The sequence below is a fragment of the Rhinopithecus roxellana genome, chromosome 12 (genome assembly GCF_007565055.1).
Source record: "Rhinopithecus roxellana isolate Shanxi Qingling chromosome 12, ASM756505v1, whole genome shotgun sequence".
Classification (NCBI taxonomy): domain Eukaryota; kingdom Metazoa; phylum Chordata; class Mammalia; order Primates; family Cercopithecidae; genus Rhinopithecus; species Rhinopithecus roxellana.
The window spans coordinates 24,240,651-24,258,595 of NC_044560.1; the positions used below are offsets into that span (position 1 = coordinate 24,240,651).

At 58.9% G+C, this 17,945-nt stretch overlaps 1 protein-coding gene across 4 annotated transcripts in view; it reads left to right on the forward strand.

The window, feature by feature from the left end:
- The first annotated feature begins 387 nt into the window (after positions 1–387).
- The window catches only part of SKI (SKI proto-oncogene), an 88,948-nt gene continuing 71,390 nt past the window's right edge, over positions 388–17,945 (forward strand). Inside the window, exon 1 of one of the 4 annotated variants that reach the window (XM_030943031.1) lies at positions 388–1,798. In XM_030943031.1, the coding sequence (XP_030798891.1) occupies positions 830–1,798 (969 nt within the window). In that variant the 5' untranslated portion in view covers positions 388–829. The remainder of the gene's footprint in view (positions 1,799–17,945) is intronic. The other 3 variants (XM_030943028.1, XM_030943029.1, XM_030943030.1) reach the window with 3 other exon arrangements.

Sequence of the window (17,945 nt, forward strand, 5' to 3'; positions counted from 1 at the left end):
AACAAACAGCGCGGGGGGCGGGGCCGGCGCGGGGCGGAGCAGGCGGCGCGGGGCGGGGCGGCGCGGCGGCGGCGTGAGCTCAGCGCCGGGCGCTCAGTCCGAGCCGGAGCGAGCCGCCGGGAGGATGTGCGCTGAGCGCCCCGAGCCCCGCGCCGCCGCCGCGCTCTGAGGGCCGCGGGCGAGAGGCGCCTCCGCCGCCCCAGAAGGCGGGCGGGCGGGCCGCGGAGCCGGCGGGCGGGCGGGCCGGGGGCCGGCGGCGGGCGCGACGCGGCCGGCCAGCGCCGCCGGGACGAGCCGGGCGGGCGCCGCGCGGTGGGAGGAGCGGGGCGGCGGCGGCGCGCCGCGCGAGGACGGCCCGGCGGGCCCCGCGCCCGCGCCCCCGCTCCTCCCGGGCCCCTCGGCCTCGGCCGCCGCGGCGATTCGCGCCTCGCGGCGCCGGCACCTGCCCGCGCGCCCCCCGCGAGCCCCGGGCCCGCGAGCGTTGGCGTTGGCGTTGGCGGCGCGCGCCGGGGCATGCCCCGCGCCTAGAGCCCGGGGGGCGCGCGGGGGACGCGCGGGGGGCCCGGGCGGCGGCGGGCGCGGCGCGGGGCGCGTGGATGTGGCGCCGGGCCCGGGCGGCGGCGGGCTCCAGCGGCGGGACCCCTTCGCCCCGCCCGCCTTCCCCTTCGCGCCCCCGGGCGAGGCCGCGGCCGTGATCGGCCGTGAGCCGGCGGCGGGGGGCGGCCGGGGTCGGGGCCGCGGGCGCCGCCGGGGCGCGCGGGGCGGCGGCGGGGGCCGGGGGGGCCCGGGCGCGCGGGAGCGGGAGCGGCCGGGGGAGCCGGAGCGCACCATGGAGGCGGCGGCAGGCGGCCGTGGCTGCTTCCAGCCGCACCCGGGGTTGCAGAAGACGCTGGAGCAGTTCCACCTGAGCTCTATGAGCTCGCTGGGCGGCCCGGCCGCCTTCTCGGCGCGCTGGGCGCAGGAGGCCTACAAGAAGGAGAGCGCCAAGGAGGCGGGCGCGGCCGCGGTGCCGGCGCCGGTGCCCGCAGCCACCGAGCCGCCGCCCGTGCTGCACCTGCCCGCCATCCAGCCGCCGCCGCCCGTGCTGCCCGGTCCCTTCTTCATGCCGTCCGATCGCTCCACCGAGCGCTGCGAGACCGTGCTAGAAGGCGAGACCATCTCGTGCTTCGTGGTGGGAGGCGAGAAGCGTCTGTGTCTGCCGCAGATCCTCAACTCGGTGCTGCGCGACTTCTCGCTGCAGCAGATCAACTCGGTGTGCGACGAGCTCCACATCTACTGCTCGCGCTGCACGGCCGACCAGCTGGAGATCCTCAAAGTCATGGGCATCCTGCCCTTCTCGGCGCCCTCGTGCGGGCTCATCACCAAGACGGACGCCGAGCGCCTGTGCAACGCGCTGCTCTACGGCGGCGCCTACCCGCCGCCCTGCAAGAAGGAGCTGGCCGCCAGCCTGGCGCTGGGCCTGGAGCTCAGCGAGCGCAGCGTCCGCGTGTACCACGAGTGCTTCGGCAAGTGTAAGGGGCTGCTGGTGCCGGAGCTCTACAGCAGCCCGAGCGCCGCCTGCATCCAGTGCCTGGACTGCCGCCTCATGTACCCGCCGCACAAGTTCGTGGTGCACTCGCACAAGGCCCTGGAGAACCGGACCTGCCACTGGGGCTTCGACTCGGCCAACTGGCGGGCCTACATCCTGCTGAGCCAGGACTACACGGGCAAGGAGGAGCAGGCGCGCCTCGGTCGCTGCCTGGACGACGTGAAGGAGAAGTTCGACTATGGCAACAAGTACAAGCGGCGGGTGCCCCGGGTGAGTGGCCCCAGGCCTGGGAGCAGGGGAGGATGTGCTTGGGGTGGGGACCCTTCGGGGCCACAGGCTCTGGTCTCCAAAGGCTGGGACCTGTGTTTCTGCCGTGCCCCATGTATCAAGTCTTCGCTTTGTTTTAGGGAAATTGAGTGTTCCCCTTGGCAGGGCCACAGGGTTTAGTAGGAAGGCCCTCCTGCCCTTTCCCCCAGGAGGAGCCTGGAGTAGGGGCTGTGGCGGTGGGGTGGGGGCTGGGCCTGGTGTGTGGGGAAGGCCCACAGGCCCATACCTTTGCCCAGATAGGATAGGAAGGCACAAGCCTCCTATGCTCTCGGGAAAGCGGCCTGCCCCGAGGTCAGGGAAGTTAGCTCCAGTTGGGCCCCGGCCGGATGCCTCAGGCCCAGGTCTTCCTTGGGGTTGGGGTGGAGGTGACTGCCCTCACTTCGAAGGCACCCAGCCTCGAAGACGGAGGGCTGCCTGCCCTTGGGCCCGAGGAGACAGAGCTTGGGCGAGACGAGGCCTGGTTTTGGTACTGGCTCCCGCTGCCTGTTTGTTGCCTTGAAGTTTTGGGACAGAGACACAAAATGAAGCCAGGTGTTCAGGCTGCAGTGACAGGGGCCTGAGACTCAGCGGCTCCAGCACTGTGCTGGTTGGTCTCCCTGGGCCTGCCAGGGACCAAATCCCAGAGTCCCCCGTGTGGGGTGAGGGCCACTTGGCACCCGGCTGAGGGCCTGGTCAGCAGGCCCCTGGGCCCACATGCTGGAGTTACTGGCGGCTTGGGATTTGTTTTGGACTCACCCATTTCCTTCTCTGCTTCTGAAACGCAGAGGGGTGCGCTGGGGGAGGGAGGCCGCTGGCCCGGCTTTGTAGTTTGCCGGTTGGAGGATCTACAGGATCCGGCATGGGCAGCTCCCAGGCCACGAGGCGCCGAAATTACTCAGTGGGGTCCTCAGGAACTTTCCGTTGCATACCTCCCCAAGTATTTGTAACTTTTCTTTTAAATATCCAGGCTTATTAAATTGCACACACAGAATGCTGCATTGGCTCAGCTATTCTTGGGAGGCCTAATTAATTCAGCTATTGCATCAAACTTTTTTTTTCTAAATCTGTGAATAGATGCTCCAGCCCGGTTTTCTCTGGGCGCCCCTCCAGCAGAGTGTCAGATCGTGGGGAGGAGGGGCTGTGGATGGAAGCGAGGGACTGTCGCTTCTGCGCGGAGGGGGCTGCGGAGGGTGCATGTGCGTGTGCCTGTGTGTGCGTGTGCGTGTGTGTGTGCAGGGGCGCTTCTGACCCTGCCAGACCAGGGCTCAGGTGGCAGCTGCCTGCAGACCTGTGGGCTGGGGAAGGATGCTCGTGGCAGAGCTGCAGACAGACCTAGCAGGCTGGGGCCCTTCGTGTCACACGGGGAGTTGGCTGGGGTCGGTCCGATGGCGCTCCCTGTGGGCTGGGGCCTTTCTTTTTGGGGTGGCCCCACCCTCGTCAGTGCCTATGGCTGGGGGAAGCCACTTGTCGCTGGGATTGTTGGTGGGCTTGGGCAGGCTGCATAGTGGGTCACCTGTGGCCAAGGCCTGAGCTGCTGGGACACACTCATCACTGTCTCCAGAGCTGACGGCAGAGGATCTCGGCTGAGCAGGGTGTGTCTGCGTTTGTTTTTGTCTGACTGTGGGTCATGTATGTGCTTGCGGTCTTTCTGTCTTCCTGGGCTTTGCTGGGGGGCCATTGGAGTGGCCAGCAGGGCGTCTTCGTCACAGCTGACACAGAGCAGGGCCCAGGCCACTGGCTTCTCCCTCCTGGTGGTTGTGAGCGCCGGGGTCCTTGGGGCGCCATAGAGACGGGCCAGACAGGCTTTCCCCTCTGGTCATCTCAGCAGATGGCTCCAAGTCACCTTTCCCTTCTGAAGTCCTCCCCAGCACAGCTCTGAAATCTCATTTACTGATTAAAATTCCCAAGCCATACTGACGGCGTTTACGGTGTGAGTGAGTGGGTCCTCCAGGCCTGAGTGGCAGCCACAGCCTGGCCCTGGCAGTGGTGGCCTCCGCCTGGCTACCTGCGTGTTCACCAGCTCCTGCGGGCTTTCCTCTCCTCATGCTCCTGGGGATGGGGCACCCATCCTGCCCGTGTCGCCTCCTGCTCCGTGTTCTTGACGTGAGATGGCAGCCAGGGAGTCTGCCCTCGCTCAGTGCGTGCCCCCTGGGCTCTGTGACTGTGTGGTTGGGAGTTCTGGGCTGCAGGATCCCCTTAAGTCTCCCTAGGACAGCCATGTGCGTGTCTCTGTGCGCACGGGGGCAACACATGAGAAGGGAGTGTGGTTTCAGGGTGGGCGTGGACCCGCAGTGCCCAGACCCCACTTCTCCTAGAAGGAGTGGCCTGGGAGGCCCCGCCTCCACCCTCGCTGGCTGCCATTGGCTCCTCCCACCCGTGTCTTGACAGCTTATTCTCAGGATATGTTTTGATTTCTTCACTTCCTTTGTAGCTTATTTTAATATTTTTGATCTGCCGAAGATGAGGGCTGAAGGAACAAAGAGTGTACTGGAACTCTCTTTGCAGGGCTGCTGCTCCCAGCAGGCCTTCGGGCTCTGTGGAGCGGGAGGGAGCTGAATTGCCTTCCGGGTGTTTGTGGCCAGGCCAGGGCCGGGTCTCCTGCCTGAGTGGGCTGGGTCAGCGTCACTCTGCTACCCGTGATGGGAGGTGGGAGAGGGCGGTGGTGTTCCCGTGTCCCAAACCAAGTCGGAGGCGGGGCTGCAGCTTTCGCCTTGGAGGCCTCACGTGAAGGCGGCTGTGCCGGAGTCCCTGGCCTGTCAGCAGTGCAGTGACAGTGTGAGGGGCAGACAGTCTTCCTCCAGATGCCCCCTCATATCACGGGGTTGCAGAGGAAGCCTCCGTTCCTGTCCAGTGGCTGTCGGGCCCAGCCAGCTTCCTGCTGCTGTATCTTGGAAGACTGTGCGGGCTGTGTGGGTGCTTGGCGAGTCCCCTCTTAGGGGCCCTGGGGCTGCTATCCTTGACAGGGGGCCTTGTCTCACCTCCCTACTCGGTCCCACACTGGCTTTGTGACCTTGAACAAGTTGCTTAATCTCTCTGTCTCGGTGTAAACTGGGGACTGTTGATTGATCTTGGGCTTTACGTTTTGAGTGGTACAGGTGGGGCGCAGATGGGTCATTGTGCTGCTGGGAGCACTTAGCCAAGAGACTGGAGCCTTCCCCACTCCCACTGCTCTTCTTTCTGGTCGGCTCGCCTCCTTCCTCTTAGGTTCTCTGATAGCCGTAGGACTCCATTGGACTACATCTTTTTGTCAGTGTAGACAGCTGTCAGAGACGGAGACAAAATGTGGCAGTTGGAGCTGCCGCTTGGCCTGCTGCCTGGGACGTGGCCCCTTGTCCCACAGAACGTCTTGCTGGGCAGCCAAGCGCTTTCCTTGCAGGCTGATAACAGGGTGGTGTGGTGTGGTGCTTCCCTTTTGCCATGCCAGGGTCCTGCTCCAAGGGGGCTGGGGGTCCTGCTCCAAGGGGGCCGGGGTCCTGTTCTAGGGCAGGGATTCTGCTCTGAGGGTCCTGTTCCAAGAGGGCTGGGGGGGTCCTGTTCCGCCCGGGGGTTCTGCTCCGAGGGGGCCGGGGGTCCTGTTCCTGGGGTGGTGGGCTGCCTTTGTGAGAGCTGTTGCTCACCTGCCACGTGCGTTCTGGGCATTCTGGTGACTGGAGAATTTGGGTTGTGTTAGGGTGTTGTCGCTCTGTCCTGCAGATGCATGAGTTCCCAGGAGTCTTGCAGGTCGGCTTGCCCTTGCTCTCTGTGGGCTGGTGTGGGTCTTAGTGGGCTGCGGGCTGAGGGTGGCTTGGTTGGGAAGCTCTGTGTGCTGCAGTGGAGGGTCCGCGACGGGGGTTTTCTGATCCCTCATGCTGGGCTTTTGACCCGTGTCACTGCATGGCTGGCCCTGGCCCCAGGCAGTGTTTCCTGAGGCAGGTGCCCAGCCAGGTGGTCGGGCTTGAGAGCTTTGAGTCTCGAGGTCTGTTCTGGGGAATGACTGTGCTGCTGGAGGCCAGGAAGGGGTTGCTGGGCCGGGCGGGCCTCTGGGGAGGAGCTGTGTTTTGCTGTTTTAAGCTGAACTGATCACAGGAAGGGACGGCATCAGGAGTTTCTCTCTGGGACACCCCTCACTCAGCGCAGTGGCCGTGTGTGGGTTTCGGGCTATGCCTTCCCAGACACCCTCAGGTCCGGGGAGCACTTGGGGGGCCATCTGGCCCTTTGTCCACTGGCTTCCTTTGGAAAAAGTGTCTGCTGCGAGTGTTTTTCTCCAGCTTTTTGTGGGGTTCCGTGTGGTCTTGGGCCATGCTCTGGGGTCAGGCTCCTGGGCAGGCCCTGGTCCCTGTGCAGAAGGCCAGGATCTGTAGGTTTGGGCTGGTCTGCCCTCCAGGTGAGGGTTCCGGAAAGACGGCTGGCTGCTGGGTCTTCTCAAGGGGGGGGGGACAGCAGCTTGAGAGTGGTTCTTGACCTCTACCCACCCCGGCTGGCTGTGCACGGACTGGGGAGGGCATGGGTGGCTGCCCCTGTGGCTTCTGCAGGGAACAGAACCTAGTGGTCATTTTCCCGGCACAGTCTGTCATCCATCTGTCTGGGACCCCTCTGGGAGCTGGGCTGGGTCCCTCACCTTCTGGGACAGCAGGGTCACGGAGGAGGGGTTCCCTCTGTCAGTGTCTTGTTTCTCAGCCGTCCCTGTGGCTGATTTGTGCAATGTCTGTCTGTCTGAGTCTCCGGGTGAGGGCAGACAGGATATGGTGCGAGGAAGTCTGGGGTAAGTGTGAGCCGAACCCCGCCCTGGAGTCTCGCGGGGTTGTGGGGCCACAGCCCCAGCTTAGGTTAGGCCTTTGCTGCTGGCTGGGCCTCCAGAGAGAAGGCGGTGGTTCCGGGGCCTGGGCCCTGACTGTCTGGCAGGAGGTGTCCACGGCGGCGGCCGGGCTCTCTGTGGCAATAATGTGTCTCTTTCTAAGGATTGCGAAAGTTGAGGGAGAATTTCTCCACTGGAAGAATTATGCAAGTTTCAACTGAAATGTTTTTAAAAAGTTTCTTTGTTTTGAGTCAAAATACAGAGGGTGAATTATTTCCCCACTATCTGGGAGAGCTGGAAAAGAAGGCCCCGTCCTTACTCTCAAGGGCTCTTCCCCTCCTGAGCGGTGGTCACCAGGCCAGGGTGTCATGGAGTGGGGGGCTGCCCGGGGACCAGCCCTTTACACCTGGCCTCCAGAGCGGGCGGTAGGACGGCTCCTTCCTGTCCTTCCCTGGCTGTCACCCTCGTGGTCTGGAGCGGGCTTTTTTTTTTTTTTTTTTTTTTTTTGAGACAGTCTGTCTGTTTCCCAGGCTGGAGTGCAGTGGTGCGATCTTGGCTCGCTGCAGCTTCTGTCTCCTGGGTTTAAGTGATTCTCCTGCCCCAGCCTCCCATGTAGCTGGGATGACAGATGTGTGCCACCATGCCCAATTAATTATTTTGTATTTTTAGTAGAGATGGGGTTTCACCATGTTGGCCAGGCTGGTCTTGAACTCCCGACCTCAAGTGATCTACCCACCTTGGCCTCCCAAAGTGCTGGGATTACAGGCATGAGCCACCGTGCCTGGCCCCTGGAGTGGGTTCTGCCACGGAAGGCATCCCCGGGGCCTGCAGGGTGGAGGGGTCGCCCCCGCCGTCCCACCTGTTCTCTTGAGGCCTGGTTACCCTCTGCAGACCAGGTGCCATGCCGGGTGACCCTCGGGAAGCTCTGGCTCACCCTGGGGGTTGGGGAACATGGTAAGTGGTAGCTCTATAGGTGCTGCTGCTTTGTGAATATGAGAGAGGGTTCCAGAAGGACCCCGCTTCCCAGAGCCTGCATGTTGGTGTTGCTGTGTGGTACTTGATATTTTTCCAGGCTGCCTTGCTGGAGTGGCCTCGATGGGGGGCCCAGGGAGGCTCCAGCTCTGGGGACATGCCGCCACATGAGCCTGCTTATTTACGAAAATGAAGAACCAGGGCTCGAGTGTGAATTTTAAATGAGATTGTGGGGACAATAGTAAAATCCAGACTAGGACCAGATGGACCCAGCACCTGCGTTGGCCATGGCCCCGAGGTGGCGTGGTGGCGCCTGGTGCCTGTGGCCCTCAACATGTGTTCTGCCTGCCGCCTAGTAGGCCTTCGCTTGAAGCGCTTGTTCCTTGGAGTACTGCTCCTGTCTCTTGTCTGGAGGGAAACGGATGAAGGGAGCTTTGAGAGGCGTTTTGGCTTGAGCCTGGGAAACGGCCGAGATTCTCTTTGCTGCTTGGTGTTCATGTCTTCTCCGATTTTACTTTTTTGACTCATAAAGATGGAAGGAGTGCTCTGCCTTGGTGCCCCTGCAGCTGCAGAATCGGGGCGTCTAGGCCTGCCTCTTAGGCCAGCACACCCAGCCCTTGTCAGGCCTTCTTGGGCTGCCTCTGCTGGGGGCCTTGTCTCACTGGCCATGGGGGTTGTCGTGTGTGTGGTTGTGTTGCCGGCCTCAGGGGCTAGGGTTGGGGGGGCCTGGTCACGTCTGGGTCCCCAGTTTGGGGGCCAGATTCAGTAACTCACTGAATGACTCAGTGGACCTCACAGGCATTGGTGGTTAGGGCTTATTGGCAGCTCCGTTCTCTGGCTGGAAGGGGAGTGCTGTTTCTTCTCTCACTGTTTCACCTTTGTTTTTTTTTCGAGACGGAGTCTCGCTCTGTCGCCCAGGCTGGAGTGCAGTGGCGCGATCTCAGCTCACTGCAAGCTCTGCCTCCCGGCTTCAAGCAATTCCCCTGACTCAGCCCCCTGAGTAGCTGGGACTACAGCGTGCACCACCACGCCCGGTTCATTTTTTGTATTGTAGTAGAGATGGGGTTTCACCATGTTGGCCAGGTTGGTCTCCGTCTCCTGACCTCATGATTCACCCGTCTCGGCCTCCCAAAGTGTTGGGATTACAGGCGTGAGCCACTGCGCCAGCCATTGTTCCACCTTTGGAAGAAATTGGTTCACTGTCTTCTGACCTGGGGGCGCTTCTACCTTGGTTCCATGTTGAGGGCTCAGAAGGTGCTGGAATATTACCCTTGGCTGGTGAGGCTGAGCGCTGACGCTCCTCCCAGCTCTCAGCCCTGCCTGGACTGACTGTGGCTTCTGCTGGAATGTCGGTGGCTGACTTAGAAACAGCTCCTGTTCTAGGCTTCCTGCAGGCCCCACGGTGCTGCTCGTTTCACAGAAATGCAGCTCAGGCTGGCGGCCTCAGGTGGGCATGGGTGGCAGGGGACACCGTCACCCAAATCAGAGGATCTGTCTCTGTCCTGAGGGTTCCACCCCAGGACCCAAGACACTAACTGGGCTCTTGTGTGGCCCTTCCCAACCAGACGTGATCCCTGAGCTGCGTGAGGTGACGGTGACTCCACGACAGCTCGTGTCCCCTTATGGGGGCACCGGGGGACTGGCTGACCTCACCAGGAAGTGCGTCAGGAGCGGGTGAGGGGCAGTGGGAGGGCAGGGAGCACCCAGCAGGTGTCCAGTGGTGCTGGCGCTGCCTCTGTCTCTCTGTCTGTGCCTGCCTGTATCTGAAGCAGCTTAGGTGCTCCCTGCGGTGCTCCCTGGCTGCTGTGGTTCCTGAAGACTGTGGCTGTGCCGGTGGTTTCCTTTGATGTCAGTTTTCTTCTACAGGGGAAACCATATTGCCAGGAGAGCCAGGTGTCTGCTAATTACATTGTGTTCTTCTGCCCAGGAGTAAATTTGTAAGTGATGAGAATAAGAAGCAGCTGTCAGCCTGCAGACTCGCCCTCACCCTGCCCTGGTTGGGGTGCTGCCTGCTGGGAACCGCTGGTCCAGCTGCTGAGAGGACGCCGATTGGGTGCACAATTGTTGCAGAGTCTGATGTAGGCTCTCTGTCCTGAAAGTAACGTGGAAACATTTTTGCTTTTACTATGGAGTATGCATCTTTGCCCAGAAACAGAAATGCTCTTGCTTTCTTTTCTTGGAAATAAGGCCGATAGGTTGAGTCTTTCTTGCCCTGTTGAGGGAACGTGTCTGTCCTTAGCATGAAGGCCAGTTTGGCTGGGTGCTGAGCTCGTCCTGCAGAACATGCGTAAACGCCTCATCCCTGAGAGCCCCAGGAGGCCTGCACCTTCTGTGGGAGGTCTGAGGTTGGCCCATTTGACCCTATCCAGGATGGGTTACTTACGGAGTCGAATGGGCCTCGATAGGCTGATCACCCTCTCTTGGTGGGTGTCTCTCCTGGTGCCCTCCCGCCTGGCGCTGTCAAAGGCTTCTCTGTGTCAGGCACTGGGCTGTGGCAGCCCCAGGTCCCCACCTGGTATGGCTGCCCATGGTCCAGGCAATGCCAGGGCGGGCATCCTTGACTCCCTCCCTCACCCTCACAGCTGGCCCTGGAGGTCTGTCTGAGGGGAGTTAGGCTTCATTGTTCATGCTCAGAGAACCTGAGCCTTTCTTGGGAAGCAGTTTGTCCCCGTGCCTCCCTTCAGGCTCCTGTGGCCTGAGGAGCCTCCGCGTGGCAGTGGATGGCAGCTCCAGCTGCCCGTGGCCTTCTTTTTTTTATAGTTTCCCAGATGACTAGGCCAAGCTGGGCCTCTGCGTCCTAGACGTGCTATTCCCTGTGCTGCTCTGGAAGGTTGGCGGCCCTGTGTGGACCTACACAGTACCCAGGACAGGCCTGCCATGGCACCGGTTGGGCCTTTGGGCACAGGGTGCTCTGCCTCCGTGGCCCTGACAGGCTCTGACGCCTGAGGCTGGGGACCAGGCACTCCCAGCCTTGGGACTTCCCTCTGCAGAGGTGGCACAATCCTGGGGCCCCAGAGACAGGGACTCCCGCCTGCCTGGTGAGGGTGAGTGTGGGGTCTGGACTCTGACTCCTGGTCCAGGCGGGAGGAGGAGCACACTGGACAGGGCCGCTGAGCCACCCTCTGCGGAGCTGTGGACACTGCATGTGTGGTGCCAAAGGTGTGCACGTCCACTGAGGCCACCTGCGCCGCTGCCCGTGTCCTGTGGACTGGCACTCCCCGAGTGAGAGCTGCATACAGGACCTGGGCTGCCAGGGGGCTGGGCCACCTGGGAGGGGGGTGTTCTGTGTGCTTGCACTGAAGCCTGCCCCAGGCTGCCTTCTGGGTTAGGGACACCCAGGACCTCCATAGCTGGTGTGACGTCTGTGAGATCTCAGCTGCTTCCTCCCTGGACACCCGTGTGGACCTGGAGGGAGGTGGGGACCCAGCCTGGCACGGTCCCTGGCCACCTGCCTGGTGCTCCCGATTGTGCTGTTGGCAGGGCCTTCGCTCTACCTCACCTGCTGCCTCCGCATTTCCTGGCTACAACCCTGTTGCCCAAACCATTAAAAAAATTATACTCCCAAGTTGAATGATATGCAAATGTAGTCAATTAAGCGAGGGGATTTTAATTAGCAGTTTAAGTTCATGTGTGAAGTGCCTTGCCTTAATTACTTGACAGTTTTGTTGTAAATTTGCTAAGTTTTTTTTTGCAGAACTATCAAAACTGTGATTTTTGTTAACATTCTTGGATGCAGTGAGTGTCGCCCAGCTTGCCTGACCCTAGTGGGTTTTGTCTTAATTTATAAAGCTCGTTAAACTGTGAAAACAAGGTAAACCCCCTGGGTTGCCTCTGTGTGGCTCTTTGAGTCAAGCCGGGCTCAGTGTCTCCCTTGTCACTGGCTGGGGTGGGGACCTGCCTCTCGCGTGGTCTTGAGCTCCCGTTGGTGGAACGGGCGAACCCTCTTCCCATGTGGGTGTAGCTGATGGCGGCACCTGTGTCTGGGGACACATCCTGGACCTGAATGGAGTCAGGAAGGGTTTTGACCTGGACAGCCTGCATGCCAGGGACCCGCAGGGTGTGCGGTGGTGAGGGCCTGGTCCAGGTGGCGGGCTCCCTGGTGATGCCGGCGACCTGCAGGGTGTGCAGTGGCGAGGGCCTGGTCCAGGTGGCGGGCTCCCTGGTAATGCTGGCGGCTGGCTGTGGATGGTTGTGCGTGGGTCTTTGGGTTCACAGTTCAGTTTGGGAGAGGGGAGAACCCCTCACTTTGAAGTCTTTCCTGGCCAATGGGAGGCTTCTCAGAGCAGCTTTCACAGCTCCGGGGCTGGGTGAGGCCTGTGTCTCGGCTCATCCTGCCCTCCGGGGCGTCGTGGTGTGTCTGGGCAGTGGTGCAGCTGGCTCCGTGCACTGGGTTTAGGTTTGCTTCAGTTCCCCACGGCTGCTTCAACTGGCTCCTTTGTGGATCCGTGGAACTTCGGGGTCCCCACCCCTGTTCAGTTCCCTGACTGAGCTCGATGCCTCTGGTGTAGATGGGCTTTTTATTTTCCCATCTAAACATCGTTATTTGAATTGTGATTTCTGTGGTAGTTTAATGGACTGTAGATAAAGAAGGACCTGTTTCTCTCAGGAGTGCCTGTGGGGTCCCTTGTTCTGGTTTGCTCAGTGAGGTGTGGCCCCAGGGGCTGAGGAAGGTGGCCAGGACCCCCCAGGGCAGCCCCCACCACAGGGGCTGCTGTCCTCTGGGTTCTGCTCCACTTTCTGGGACCTTGGCCCAGGAGGCCTCTGGGAGGGTGAAATGGCTGCAGGCCTGGGGAAGGGGCACTGGCAGGAAGCCACAGGCAGAGAAGTCAGGGAGGAGGGAGGCCTAGTTCTGGAGGAACGTGGGAAGGGCAGGCGCCTCCGAGCAGCCTCAAGAAATGTGGGCCAGGCTGGTCTGGCTGCAGGCAGGACTGTGTCTGGGACTCTGAGTTGCCAGAAGCACCTGGCGGCAAGCCACATGCTGTCCACAGTGTCGCCCGGCCCCCATGAGGAGGTGCCGTGGGTGGTGGCTGGTGGGGGGCAAGGCTGCGGGACTGGAACCGCTGAGCAGGGGTTCCTGGGGCTATCAAGGCCCCCAGAAGAAGAAATCAAGTGGATTTTAAGAACCAGAGCTCTCTTTAGCCCGAAGTAACCATAGAGCATTAACAAGAAAACCTGGGGTTCTTAGAAATGCAGCTCTCTCTACTCATTCGGCGGACGGCGGACAGTTCTAGATCCAGGAGAGTAGTGGCGCAGACACGGACTTCGCCCTGGGTAGGAGGGGAGAGGCACAGCGTCCTGTCATTCATGAGTCCGGTGAGAGGCGCGAGAAACCACAGCTCTTAGGAAAATCTGTGCTACCCAGTGTGGGGGCCATCCACAGCCCCTCCAGCACTGCTAGGTAGGTGGCTCCGCATTGGCCCCAAGCCTCCTCGGCTGTGCTCACACCCTGAGATGTCCTGGGCACCCTGGTTGAACTTTGGTGGACAACTGCCGGGTGCATGCAGGAGCTGCAGGTGAGGGGTTTGTAGGAGCTCTGTGGCTGCCCTGCATTCCTGGCCTCTGCCATTTTCTTTTTTTTTTTTTTTTTTTTTTTTTTGAGGCAGAGTCTCACTATGTCGCCAGGGCTGGAGTGCAGTGGCCGGATCTCAGCTCACTGCAAGCTCCGCCTCCTGGGTTTACGCCATTCTCCTGCCTCAGCCTCCCGAGTAGCTGGGACTACAGGCGCCCGCCACTTCGCCTGGCTAGTTTTTGTATTTTTAGTAGAGACGGGGTTTCACCGTGTTAGCCAGGATGGTCTCGATCTCCTGACCTCGTGATCCGCCCGTCTCGGCCTCCCAAAATGCTGGGATTACAGGCTTGAGTCACCGCGCTCTGCCGTTTTCTGCCTAAACGTAGACACGTGGAAGAGGGAGCCCAGGATGCTGTGGGCCCGGAAGGCGGGACCCTGCAGGCTCCATCCCTTCACTTCAGGGCGTGGAGGGCCCAGGATCCCCTCACACTTGCCTGCGGGGACCAGCGGGGAACGCTTCTCTTTTTACTGTCATTATGAACTTGTGGCTTAAATATGTCTGTGGACTTATGAGTGCCATCCTGTGTGGAAAATTTCCAGCTTTCACTGAAGTAGAGAGATTAGCTCAATGCACCCCATGTATCACGTTCACCAGTTATCCATGGCTCACTCATTTTGTTTCATCCGACTTCCCTCTCCTATTTTGAGGGGGAGGGACTGTAATTTTGTTTTATTTTGTTTTGTTTTTGAGACAGCATTCTACTCTGTAGCCCAGGCTGGAGTGCAGTGGCGCGATCTCGGCTCACTGCAAGCTCCATCTCCCGGGTTCACGCCATTCTCCTGCCTCGGCCTCCCAAGTAGCTGGGACTACAGGCGCCCACCACCTCGCCCGGCTAATTTTTTGTATTTTTAGTAGAGATGGGGTTTCACCATGTTAGCCAGGATGGTCTCGATACCCTGACCACGTGATCCGCCCGCCTCAGCCTCCCAAAGTGCTGGGATTACAGGCATGAGCCACCGCGCCCGGCCGGGACTGTGATTTTTTTAAAGCAAATCCCAGGCATCATCGTATTTCGTATTTACGTGTTTCAGGATCCACATCTAAGGACTATGGCGTTGTAACAAATGCTGACTGCGACCCATTAACTTCTCTAACAAAGCTAAGGGGGATTTCTGCACACCAGCCCATGTTCAGGTCCCTCCTGTCTCAGAAGGGTCCTCCTGCTGCTTTTTGAGACCCAGGGACAACACTGCGTATGATGGGTGGGTCTTCCACGCGGGCCTCTGTGTGTGCATGTGTGGTGCTGTGACGGGCTGTGGGCACAGTCCGAGGGCTGACCTGAGCCTGGCAGAGGCAACATCTTGTTGGGAGGCAGCAGGCCAGGAGAGAGCGGAGCTGGTTGGAGGAGGGCCAGCCTCCCCACCTGGAGACTGTTGGTGACCTTCCTCACGTGGCGCGCCCCTTGGCACTGCCCCCAGCGGCTAGTGGTGAGCCTCTGTAATATCTGTGAACACTTCCCGTGCGTGTCTAGTCAGGAGAGTGATCAGAGAAGCGAATGGTGTGTGCTCACTGAAGAAGCCCAGGACAGTGGAGAAGAGTGCAGAGGCTGACCCCTTCTCTCTCTCTGTTCTTGGCGGGTTGGGGCAGAAGTACAGTGTCCTGTGGTTCACATGTCAGGGGAGAGGCAGGAACGTGCCACAGCTCTGTTGCTGGAAACGCAGGAAGCCGGGATACGGCCGACCGTGGCCCCTTCTGGCCCCGCCAGGGAGTGGGTATCCCTGTCCTCACTGCAATCTCTGCCACATTGACGGAAAGATTTTTCTTTTTTCTCATTTTTGGAGACAAGGTCTTGTTTTGTCATCTCTGCTGAAGAGTGCAGTGGTGTGATCCCAGCTCACTGCAGCTTTGACCTCTTGGGCTCAAGTGATTCTCCTGCCTCAGCTTCCTGAGTAGCCAGGACTACAGGTGGGCATCACCATACCTGGCTGATGTTTTTGTAATTTTAGAGATGTGATCTCCGTATGTTGCCCAGATTGGTCTGGAACTCCTGGGCTCAAGTGATCCTCCTGCCTCAGCCTCCCAAAGTGCTGTGCGCCACCGCTCCTGGACTGAAAGTTTTCTTAATTGGATTTTTCCATATGTGCACTAAGGTCTGCCTTTTTCCCTGAATGAGGCATAACAAGTATATCTGTGACTGTGTTTTCTTTGTTTTTTGAGACGGAGTCTCACTCTGTCCCCCAGGCTGGAGTGCAGTGGCACTATCTCGGCTCACTGCGAGCTCCGCCTCCCGGATTCACGCCATTCTCGTGCCTCAGCCTCCCAAGTAGCTGGGACTACAGGCAACCGCCACCATGCCTGGTTAATTTTTTGTATTTTTAGTAGAGACGGGTTTCACCGTGTTAGCCAGGATGGTCTCGATCTCCTGACCTCGTGATCCACCTGCCTCGGTCTCCCAAAGTGCTGGGATTACAGGTGTGAGCCACCGTGCCCAGCCTGACTGTGTTTTCTGTAGGAATATTACTGTGACATTCTTGTAAGAAGTAAGTGAAAAGCCCACCAGCACAGTATTCACATAACACAGAAAGGTATAAAAGACAAACGCAGACGTGGGTGAGGGCAGAGTTCTTGGTTTATCATGAGGGAATGTGAACGCGGTTCCCCGTCTGCCCTGCTCTGCTCGGCACCTTTGGGATATCAGTGCCTTGGGTGCCTGGTGCCTTTTTGGCCAGCCCTGTGGTATTTTGGAGTATTAGTTGGTATTGAGGGTCTGAACCTTACTTAGTGTCTAGGGCATGGGCCGTGTTTTGGTATTGCAAGAGATGCTTCAGGGCGTGTGTTAACACAAACACGTCACACGAGCTTCGTGACCTCATGCTGGCTACACGAGATGTTCAGTGTTCTCCACCTACCGCCTGCTTCATCCCTGCCCTGCCCTCTCATGCTCCTCGGCGGGGGGCCACCGTCCTCTTGCCCCGCCTGCTCTTTCTGCAGGCTGGCCATTGTGCTCTGTTGCAGAAGCCCCTGTCAGGGTGCTGGTCTGCACGTGTGCTTTCTGAGTGCCTGTCACTCTGGCTGGCTCACTGTGTCACTGTCACCGTGCAGCTTTGTTCGTCCTGTTCTTGTGCCTTGGGACGAATGGGCAGAGTGCTTGCTGTTGGGTGTACTGTGGTGCACATGTGGGCCTGGGAGTGAAACAGCTTGGTTGGAGGGCGTTGGTCAGGCCTGGCTGTCTTCCGAAGCGTCCCAGCCCTCCCTGTTGTCGGTCTTGTTGGCTGTAAACGCATTCTCTGCTGCATGGGATGCTAGGTGTGTGGTGAGTTTCTTGTGGATATGGCAGGTCAGGGGGGAGGCACACTGTGTGCCGGGTACCGTGTTATTTACTGACACACGCACATGCAGTACACATCTCTATAGATTGCTTTTGTATGTTAGCTCAGCTGGGATGATTCTGTTTGTGCTTAGATCTTTGTCTACATTTCTGATCATTTCCTTAGTAGGCTCTGAGATTCCCCTAAAAGGTGGAGTTGTTTTACCCAAGCTTTTCTTTGAATGGTGTGCAGTTTGCATGCCCATGCCCACAGAGTTAAGAAGCTGCCCATTTTCCTACCTCCTGATGACTTACCTCCGCTCTGTCGCCCAGGCTGGAGTGCAGTGGCACCATCTCAACTCACTGCAAGCTCCGCCTCCCGGGTTCACGCCATTCTCCTGCCTCAGCCTCCCAAGTAGCTGGAACTACAGGCTCCCGCCACCACGCCCGGCTAATTTTTTGTATTTTTAGTAAAGACGGGGTTTCACCGTGTTAGCCAGGATGGTCTGGATCTCCTGACCTCGTGATCTGCCCGCCTCGGCTTCCCAAAGTGCTGGGATTACAGGCGTGAGCCACCATGCCTGGCCCCTCCTGACGACTTTTAAGATTCTGTCATTTTAGGCCGGGTGCGGTGGCTCACGCCTGTAATCCCAGCATTTTGGGAGGCTGAGGTGGATGGATCACCTGAGGTCAGGATTTTAAGACCAGCCTGGCCAACATGGTAAAACCATGTTTCTATTTTAAAAAATACAAAAATTAGCCAGGTGTGGTATTGCACACCTGTAGTCCCATCTACTTGGGAGGCTGAGGCTGGGGAATCACTTGAACCTGGAAGGTGGAGGTTGCAGTGAGCTGAAATGGTGACATTCTACTACAGCCTGGGTGATAGAGCGAGACGTTGTCTCATAAAACAAAAAACAGGTCGGGCGCGGTGGCTCACGCCTGTAATCCCAGCACTTTGGTTGGCCAAGGCGGGTGGATCACGAGGTCAGGAGATTGAGACCATCCTGGCTAACACAGTGAAACCCCATCTCTACTAAAAATGCAAAAATTAGTTGGACGTGGTGGTGCACGCCTGTAGTCCCAGCTACTCGGGAGGCTGACGCAGGAGAATTGCTTGAACCCAGAAGGCGGAGCTTGCAGTGAGCTGAGATCGCGCCACTGCACTCCAGGATGGGCGGCAGAGAGAGACTTCGTCTCAAAAAAAAAAAAAAAAAAAAAAAAAAAGATTCTGTCATTTAGAGTGACTTTGTTAATTTGAAAGGTGAAAAATCTCATCATTTAATTTTCATTTTTTTGCTTTTTGGTCAGTTGGTTGTTATTTCAGTAATTTTTTCTGTAACTTGTGCATATTACATTTTTTTGTTGTGACAAAATAGACATAATGTCTACCATTACGTGTACCATTCAGCAGTGTTGAACACATAGGCTGACAGTGAAGGAATGGAAAGAGACGTCCCATGCCACTGGTGACCAAAAGAAAACAGGAGTGGCTCCGTTTGTATCATGCAAAATAGACTTTTTTTCAGAAACTGTTCCTAGAGACAG